This window comes from Vidua chalybeata, chromosome 3, assembly GCF_026979565.1.
Source record: "Vidua chalybeata isolate OUT-0048 chromosome 3, bVidCha1 merged haplotype, whole genome shotgun sequence".
Lineage (NCBI taxonomy): Eukaryota > Metazoa > Chordata > Aves > Passeriformes > Viduidae > Vidua > Vidua chalybeata.
The window spans coordinates 52629567-52639651 of NC_071532.1; the positions used below are offsets into that span (position 1 = coordinate 52629567).

At 43.3% G+C, this 10085-nt stretch overlaps 1 protein-coding gene across 1 annotated transcript in view; it reads right to left on the reverse strand.

Annotated features, from left to right (window-relative positions):
* Positions 1-1343, reverse strand: part of TMEM181 (transmembrane protein 181) — a 34035-nt gene extending 32692 nt beyond the window's left edge. Inside the window, exon 1 of the mRNA XM_053938145.1 lies at positions 1185-1343. Within this exon, the coding sequence (XP_053794120.1) occupies positions 1185-1315 (131 nt within the window). The 5' untranslated portion in view covers positions 1316-1343. The remainder of the gene's footprint in view (positions 1-1184) is intronic.
* Positions 1344-10085: the final 8742 nt, after the last annotated feature.

The following is a 10085-nucleotide window of genomic DNA, read 5'->3' on the forward strand; positions in this document are numbered from 1 at the left end:
ATCCTTTCTTGTAGTGTTTTGCCATCCTTCCCATTCAGATTTTTTTTCTTGATATCTAACAAGAACTTTTATTGTTTCAATTAGTATTACTCTGTAATGTTTTGTCCAAGATGAACATGAAGTTTCTCTTGACAGAAATTCCTATTCTTCCAACTTCAATGTTTGTTCTTTTGGGGGAGTAATCTCAAATTTTCCTTAAAGCAATGCTTTCGAGACTTTTGATTATCCAGATCCCTGTCTTATCCTCTCTTCCACTGGCAGGCCCTAGAAAGTGTGGTGTTCAGAACTGGATATAGCTTGCACTAAGGTCTGGAGTGTTGACTCAGGTAGGTGGTGTAACTCTCACATCTTATGCTTCTGCTGTACATTTACCTTTTTCATGTGTATAAGAAAATGTCATTGTTGAAAGAGATAATTTTATAAAAGATTACAATTTCTATATCCTTTTAATACAAAAATGTCATATAACTGCTCCCCAACTTGTATTTGTGTGGCTGAACAGCATCCATTCTCTACATAGTTCCCGGTACCTGGTTCTCCTGATGTTCATTGTACTTTTTTGGAACCTTCCTCCAATTCAATTCAACCTTCTTTCAATTCATTTATAACCAAGGCGTCCGAAACCCTTGGAGCCCTTCCTAGCCTTGTAATCTCAAACCATCTATACTCACCAGCCATCACTGGTCAGTCACGGAAACAGCAGACAGGGCAAGGCTCTGAAGAAATGTGGGTGTAGCCCACGCAGTGTATCTGTCCCTTCTGACCTCAACCTTTGCCAACCATTCTCATTTTCCTAATCTATTCTTATCCTGTTCCAGGATTGTTTCGCGCCTGCCTCTAGAACACATCCCCCTCGCTTGCTACGTCAATGGAAAAGTCGTAGCACAGAGGGACGCAGATGGAAATTGCCTGTGTATTGATGTTAACAGGTGAGGGCAGGAAGAGAGGTGTGGGGCTGTCTTGTCTGATCGGGGGGCGCTGCCAGAGCACATCCCCCGGGCGGAGCAGCGGCCCCTCCGCCGCCTGCCTGCGGGACCCGGGCGCCCGCCTGGAGCAGCCCCGGGGCCGGGCGGCCGCTCCCGGGCGCTCAGCCGGGGGCTCCTTGTGCGATGCCCGGCACCCAACCCCTCCGCTCGCCCCCCGAGACGGCCCCCGATCCCGGCCGGAGCCGCGCCCGGCAGTACCGGTAGTAACGATCATCCTTGTAGGGCGTGAGGTCCTCCTGGATCTCCCGGTACGTCTCCCGCACCCGCCGGCAGAAGCGCTTGACCTCGCCGCACAGCGGGCTCCCGAAGGCGGCGAAATCCGCCTCCATGCCGCCCACGCCGCCGCCTCAGGCTCCGCGTTCCGCCATGGAGCCCCGCCGGAGCCCGCCGGCGCTGCGCGGCCGCGGGGCGGGGGCGGCGCAGGAGCCGCAGTGGCGGCGGCGGATGCGGGGGGGAGCGGATGCAGGAGCGGGGGATGCAGGAGAGGGGGATGCAGGGAAGGGGGATGAAAGGGGCCGAATGCAGTGGCCACCGATGCAGGAGAGGGAGATGCAGGGACGAAGGATGCAGGAATGGGGGATGCAGCAACAGCAGGGGATGCAGGGGCGGAGAATGCAGGGCGGGCCCTCCGCGCACGGCCCGCGCCCTCGGTGGCGACGGGAGCCGCTTCAGCACCACGGAGAGGGGAGGCCGGTGCCGGGAAGTAAGCAACGAGCTCGCATTACCCCTGCTAAAAACATCTCTTTTATTATTGTTATTTTTTAAATAAAACTGTTTTGTTCTCAAAAGCATACCAGCTCTATGTAAAATAAATGCCCTGATTTTTATTGCTTCTTTTCCCCAACGTAGCAGGTATGAAAAAGAAACCCTATGCTAAATCCAATTTTCATGGTCATGACACTGTAAATGGTCCAAAACTAAGAATGATGATGCTGTTTACATTGTCTAAATCTAGAAACTCGGAACTGAACTATAGTCAGTTCAAAGAGCGCCATGTTAGCTTAATTCATATGAAACTTTCCTTCAGAAATAAATTCACATATAAACTCGTTTAAATTATTCAATCAATTGAAGCCTTAATTTCCACTAACTAATGGCAGCGATGATATCCATATTAAAAGTAAAAATTCCGTCACTCTTGATATGCAATCATTGGGTCTAGAAGGTATAAATATAGAAGTCTTCTGTACTGCTTCTCTCATGTAAATATCTTCTTTCCTGTTGACATTCAGGAAGCTGGGCTGGGTTATTTGCCAGCCTTGCCCTCAGTCTGTATTTTATCATGCACTAAGACTGGATCATGCATTTTTACTTAAGTTGATCTCTCACAAATGTGTGCTGGCAAGAGCTACTGGCAAGTTACTCCTGGTGGTGCACTGGGAGAGGGACAGACAACTTATCTTCCCCAGCAGGTGGGGGAGAAAGGGAGAGGAAGGTTAATCTCTGACTGAGAATTTCTATTTCCTACCTATGAATATTTCTAAGCTTGAGAAAACATAGAAGCAGCATAAAAGCCATGTGCACATTTAAGCCAGAGACAAAGTTTTTTTTTGTTGGTTTGCTCATTGGTTTGTTCGTTTTTCAAGGGCCCAGAGCAGCATCATTCCAGACACGCAATGTTCTTTGTTGTGCTGAACATTATCTAGGCTGGCTTCCAATGATGTTTGTCTCCCTACACCTCAAATGCCATGGGAGGGGTCCGCACCTTCTATGGAAGGCTGGCAGGTTACTCACAGAGAAGGTGCTAGCATTGACCACATATTAACCCACCAACTTCTGCTATCAAAAAACAGACAGCGTTTCAGCCAACAAATACCAGATATTACAGGATTAAAATTAGGCTTGTGAATAGCAAAACTTGTGGGAAGACACAAGCAACTGTATATTCCCATTGTGGTCCACATTAAACACTCAAAAGACTCTAAGGAGGTCAAGAATGCATTTAGAGTCTCCAAAACACTTCAACACATTGATTAAACAAGCAGTATTCAGGGTTGTATGCAATTCCTAAGTAACATTTTTAAGGTAAAAAAAAAAAAAATAACTTGCAGCCAAACCTTTTCATCAAAGAAATTTCAGGTTTCCTTATTTTAGTAAACAAGAAAATCATATTTTTAATATTTTTAAGTGTCTGTTCAATATTTTTAATACTTTTAATATTGAACAGACACTTCTATTAAAACTGCCAATCTATTTTCTTTTGTGAAGATCTGATATCTGATGAATGGAACATTTCAGCTTGCTGCACTTACCCCAGCCCTGCAGACCTAACAGATCATGCTTCTCCCATGATTGGCTGTCCGTCTTTCCTGTCCAGTGCAGTCACAGCACAGACTGGGCTGTATTTGAAATGTGTTTGGTTCTGCAGGAAGCACAACTTAAGTCAAAGCAAAGGGAGGCCAAGGTTTCATAGACAGCTTCGAAAATAAGATGCAAGAGTAACCAGCAGATAACGTGCACTGGGGCATGACTTACCCAACTCATTTCAGGATACCCCAGCTCATCTATCCAAGCACAGCACCTTCTGTGTCAGCCTGATTTTGGTGATTTTCACAGCACATGATAAAAGAGAGGTAGCATCAAACCACATCTAAGAACAAACCAATCTACTGATTGTACTGCTGAGAGTCTTACAAATCTCAGTTAAAATTTAAGCATCTGGAACTCAATTCATCCCCTGAGTGCTTCTGGACTTCATGAGGGAGAGAAAAGCCCTAAGAGTCTAAGACTAAGGTGTGATCAAACTCAACATCTGCACTGCATCGTATCACACAACCTGGAAAGAGTTTATTTTTGAGGGTGGAGCCTGTCAGAAGTCCCCCTTCTCATTTTTCTTCCTGGTTCTCCCCCTGTGTATAGTGAGCCTTTTGCAGCATCAGCCACATGTATTACATTGTGGTAGTGGGTAAATACAAAGCTTAGCAATCCGTGGAAAAGCACCAGGGTTATTACTCTGGACTATTTCAGAAGCAATAGCTGGTGCTGAGAAGTTAAGGGAATAAATGCTGCCAACTCAAGTCCCCTTCTTTCCCCCTTTTTTTTATTTCAGTAAAGAAACAAACCCCTCAAACAAACAGAAGTCCTCCTGCTTAACAAACACTTTCTCCCTCAAAATTGTTTTGAGACAGAGAAAGGCAGTAGTGGCAGCTGCTGGCTGAAGGGAGCGATTGCCTTTTTCCTTCCAAGTGGAATTAAGGATGGGTACATCAGATGACACAGAAACAAGCACACATCTGCACTGACTGCTAAAGTAAGAGAACCTGTGCTGCTGTTACACAGCAGCATTTATGCCCCTGAGTCTCACTACATGTGGGAGTTGTCACTGAGTATCCCCAAACTGCAGAGTAGAAACCATACTGAGCCCCACAGAAAACTTGTGACTTTGGTCCACCTGCCCTGTTATTCACTGCTGCCTTAACTCTGGAAGAGAATAACTCTTGCCTTGCCTCAGGCCATCATGGCTTCACTGCCTTCTCCTGCCAGAAAAGCGCTTTGTCACAGCTAACCAGTGATGTGACGATGATGTGACTCAACTGTTGTCACGGAGCCCTTGCTGTGCATGAAGAGGATCGCAGCAGTGTGCTGGCGACAGAAAGGTGACGTTGCTCGGCAGGAGGATGATGTTCACTGTGATGCAAAGCCTCTCATTTATTTGAAGAGGTGGCATAGAAGCACTGCTGGGACAGCCCGTGACAGATCACCCATAACAAATCATCTCTGAGCTGCCAGCGGCTTTGGAGTCACAGCTGCTCTTGTCATCCCTGGGAGGAATAAAGCTCTACACAGTTGGCTGCAGCTGGCAGTCCTGACCCTCACAGCAGCAGACTCATTGCTCTCTCCCTGTCTCTTTGGAGATGAAAAGTCCCTGCATCTGTCCTGCTTTGAAGAGATGTGAGGACAAGAAAATAAAATAAGATTTTAAATCTCTTTTGATCAAAATTGAAGAAGAATCTCTTGTGAGGTGATTTCAAGGAAGACAAAGAGGAATGCTGATCACACCTGTTCATGCTCTGTGTCCGTCTTAGTATGGCTGGGTTGTTTTTCTCTTGACTGTCACGTTGAGAGCAATGGGAAGACTGAAATGGGAGCATAACTAGATTGCCTGTCCTATATATAAATTAACATTTTATATGGTCTTTCACTGTGATTATTTGCACTCAAATGTCAACTGCACTTGGAATAATAATTACCAGTGGCATTTATTAACTTAAATATCCCACAGGTATTAAAAGGAATATGACTAAGGGAAATAAAAACTGAACAACTTGTGATATCTAGATAATAACTAGTGAAGACTTTAGACCAACTGCATATTTTTAACTGCAGTGACTTTTATTTTAGTTATCTTAGTCCATTAAATAGATCACCATGTTTACTTTTCAGTTCTCACACAGCATATTGCTGCAGGCGTATTTCAAAGAAAATTTTAAACACTGTGTTCCAACTACATAGATGTATTTTTCTAAAAAGTTTCACAATGTTTGAGAAAATACATGTAATGACACATCCAACAGTTTTACTATGCCTATTTTAGGCAGAACACCTTTGTTTTGATTGTGAGATGCCTATTACTCTTCCTTTGAAATTCATATCTCTTGTGAGATACAGTCTTATCTCTCAAGAATAATTAGGATTGACTAATAATCGTGCAAATGTTATAATCTCAGACAAAAAATGTATGGTGGATTGACCCTGGATGAGCAGTAAAACTCCCACCCAATTGCTTGCTCACTCCTACTCCCTTTCCTGAAACCAGCTGGATAGGGGAGAAAATAAAAAGGACGAGAATAAACAAGCTCATGAGTAGAGATAAAGACAGGGAGATCAATTCCCAATTACTGCTGGGAGAAAACTAGACTTTACTCAGGGAAATTAACTTAATTTATTGTCGATTGAGATAAACGTTTGGGCACTAATTTGGATAACAACAAACAACCGACTTTTGGGGAAGGGAGGGGGCTGTCCCACAATGGAGCACCTCCACCTCCTCCAACCTTGCTGTTCCTCTGCTGCTTCTTACTCCTTTTGTCCCCTCCTCTTGCCTGTGCCCTATCCTAAATATGTTTCCACAGAGGTGCCACCAGCTGTGCCTGTGTGTGCTCAGCTGTGTCCTGTGCTGGGTCCAATTTGAAGCTGTCTGAAACCATCCTGCAGGGCAGCGCTGGCCCCTTCCCACGGAACCCAGCCCTGCAGCTCCCCCTGCCAGCACCTGGCTACCTGCTCCACATACAGTAGGTCATTATCCAGATAGGAAGTTACATGATACTTTTCCATTTTTTATCATTCTTCCCTTTCTGAACTGTTGTCTGTACATCTCAAGGGAAGCAATTAAAAGTAACGTGGAAATAATGAAAAGTGACAGATATTTTGGAACACTTCTCTCCTTTTAGAAGCTGATTATTGTCTACATATGCAGTCACACATTAATGAATAGTGAGACTCTCTAGGTGCTGCTAGATCTAACAAGAAACATGCAGCATCACCAGGGGAGGCCCTCATTCTTTGCTTGGGAGTCTCCTTTCTTCAGTCAGGCATTTCTGCTCTGAACTACAAAGATGAATACCTAGTTATAAATAGCATATTACTTTTTTTTTTTTTTTTTTTTTTTTCCAAAGCAATGGAGAAACTTTAAAAATACAGGGTTTTCAGCATGTGTTTGCAGCCCACTGGAATGAATTAGCTTTTTCTTGTGCAAACCAACAAATGGGTCTCCTCCTCAGCCATTTAAGACTACAGCTAATTTACAGGGCTTGGGAATATGTCTAAGGTCCCAGACCTGGGAATGTGTTTGGCTAAATCACGAGCCCACAAGAGACAGGGACTCCTCATCCTCTGGCCCTCACTTCTCCTCCCCTTGTAGGAAAGAAAGAAAACTGGGCATGCAGACAGTGAAAGAGCAGGAGTGTTTCCCACACAGGTCATCATCTGCCTGATGGGAGAACCAAATCCTTGCCTATTCCTCTGGAGACAATTTGCCTTTGGTCATTACATGTTTCACACATTTACCTCTGTATCTATCCAAATTCATCTAACTGAAGCAGCCTTGTTTGAAACACGTCATAGAATGGAGAATCCACGACTTCTTTGAGCTTGCTCCAATGATAATCATTTTCATCATTAAGTGTGTCTTGCTTTTTTTTGTACTTGGCTCCAGCCCCCAGACATTACTGCTTGTTGTGCTTTTTCCTGCTAAATTAAAGTGCCTTTTGATACCAGTATTTTAATTCAGTTAAGTTTTTTAAGATAGTGAGAATTACTTAATTACGCTTTTCTCTGAAATAAGCTAAGCAGACAGATCTCTTGCTGCGAGGCATTTTCTTCCATTTTTGAACTATAGTTTTTCAACACTCCCTTCTTGTAAGACAGCTTAGAAGCCTGGCCAGCAGTAGCAGACCCAGTATTTTATCAGGTGAAATCAATTCCCTCCTCCCACTGCCCTACTTACAGATCTGAGGATTATACTAGCTCTTTTTGCAGGAAGATCTCAGGATTGCTAACATCCCCTACTGAGATGCCTGCTTTAACCTGTGCCTCCAAATCAGTTCTGCAGCTCTTAGAGCTAAATTACGGATTTTGAAGACATGACCACATTCCTTTAGGACCATTCCATTCCAGACCAGAGCTCCTAAATGCACAGCTCTGCATTTGCCTGCATTAAAAATGCATTTTGTCAGCAATGTTTTATTGCCTTGTCCTTAGTGCTATTTGCCTTTCTGGCAGTTTTATGCCATGTACAGATTTGATCAACCACAGTGCTGTATCTGCTTTTGAGCCCTCTTTATTGTCAGATCTAGCACTTGTCTCTGCAAAATCCCACCAGAAATGTTCCACTCAGCAAGGATTCCACATTCCAGGCTGCTTTGTAAGATCCCTAGTTTCATTCACAATCCATTTAAAGCCCACCTCATTTGCACGAGCTATTGCCAATTTCTTTATTGAAACCCCAGGCACTATTTTATCAAATGCCCTGTGAATGAATTTTATCTACAAATTGAGGTAATAACCTCAAATAATAGTGTCAAAGGATGCAGTGGGATAAGAACTCTTTTTTTTTTTTTCTCCAGAATAACATAAAACATAAAACTACTTTCTCAAGGTTTACATCCTCATACTCCAGTTTTCAACTGACTAGAGTATAATCATTATTTTGCCCACATGGCTGGTCTACTTCCTGCTGTCTATATTCTTTTTCCAAATATTGTTAGCTAAGCATTTTGTCAGGCTCCTAGAAGATATAAAAGTGTATAAAATACATTTAAATTGCCCACCAGTTGGCTGGAATTCTCTTCAGCCTGCTCTGTGCCACTCTTGATGACACACTAGTCCAGTCTCAGCTCTTCAAAAAAGATTGAAACAGGATGAACTGATCCAGATCAGTTCTGGTTGCTACTGCAAATCATGAACTATACTGAGGAATGAGTTTGGCAGGAGACTTAATTTTGTGCTTGATTTACCCATGTATTTGAGCATAAGAGGAAGGAAGGAGTTAACTGTGCTTAAGTCTAGCAATATGTTCTCCCACAGTAAGTAGTGTGTGATACCATCTTGCATCGCTCATGGTGACAAAGTAGAGCTCGTAGACTCCCACATTTTTTCTCAAAGTTAGCTCATGTACTTTGTACCTCATGTACTTTGGAGAGAGATGATTTTCTTTAGAGCTAGAACTGCAGAATTGGCTCCAGAACTTTGAATCTCTTGTTACACTGCCTAATGCCTCTGTACTTTTCTGATGTGAGAAAGGAATTTCTTTAGAAGCATTTAATTAGGGGGCTGTACAGTATGTTTCAAGCTACAGTAGGATTCCATCCAGTTACTGCTGTCCACAAGAGAGAGCTGAGAAGTATTAAAATTACAGTCCTTCGGATCCCAGTTTATACCAAATCCATGTCCTGGGTACTCCTTGTTGCATCTGTACCATGAGCAATCCAGCATAACAATTTACTTTCTCACATCTCAGCACTGCTCTCAAGACTCAGAATTCTTTGATGATCCAAGCTGTCTCTTCTGGCTGCCTGTGGGTGTACTGTCTGGTCCCTCAGGGAATTACAATGAGTGTTCCTCCCGCTAGTTTGCTGAAACCCACTGCTTTGCAGTCCCATGTGACTTCTGTTGCAGCAAGGATCTGTGTCACTTTATTTTTGTGACATACTATAAGACACTGGTGCAGCCTCTGCCAGCATCTGCCTCATTCTGGCTTTCCAAAGGTTATGTTCAGTCTCTACTGCTGCAGTCTGTATCTTTGTTCATCACATGCTCCACAGGAAAGTTCCCCTCCCAGTGAATTCAGGCAGGCCCAATGAATTAGGGTGAACTGTCTTGCCTTCCTGTTCCTACCACAGGTGCACCTCAGGAACTGCTGTTTGCTTTGTGGATGTTTTCATTCTTGTGGTGTCATGAAAAGCCCCTCTCCACCCTTGCCACCCCCCTCCACCCTTACCATCACCAATAGATCAAATTCCTTTGAGGCTCTCTGGTATGCACAGCTGGAAAACCAAAGTGCTGTGTTGAAGTTGGTTTTATTTTGATTTTTTGTACTTTTTGATTGGCTCAATGAATACATCCAGGGAAATAAAGAACAAGGCAATAAAAGGGAAGCTATTAGAATGCAACACTGTGGAGCTGAAAAGCTGGCTTATTCAATCACTCTGAGTCAAGCACAGACAACTGTAGTTACAGGGCTTCTCTGTGTCACTGCATTAGAAAAGTCATTGTGAGGAAGAACCTGGGGGGAATATCCAGCTAACTTGGTGAGCTTGCTGTGTGTAAAGCTCCTTGGAGTAGCATTCAGCTCACAGAATCAATGAACCGAGGTCAGAAAATTCAGATGCTGGAGTCATTTGAAGAAGCTAACTTTAATAATGCTTTTGAAGATATCTGTGTTGCCAGATTTTTTTTTTTTTCAGATGCTACAGCCTCAAAGTAAGGATCAAGCTTTTAAAAATGGTGCCCTGTCTGTTGGCAACATATTTTTTGTATTGTAACATTTAAGCTTCACATATTTATCAGTAAAAAAATGGGATAATTTATATAATTAGAATTATATACATTTACTGTTTAAAAGCATCCTAAACAGACAACACAGTATTTTACCTTAACATG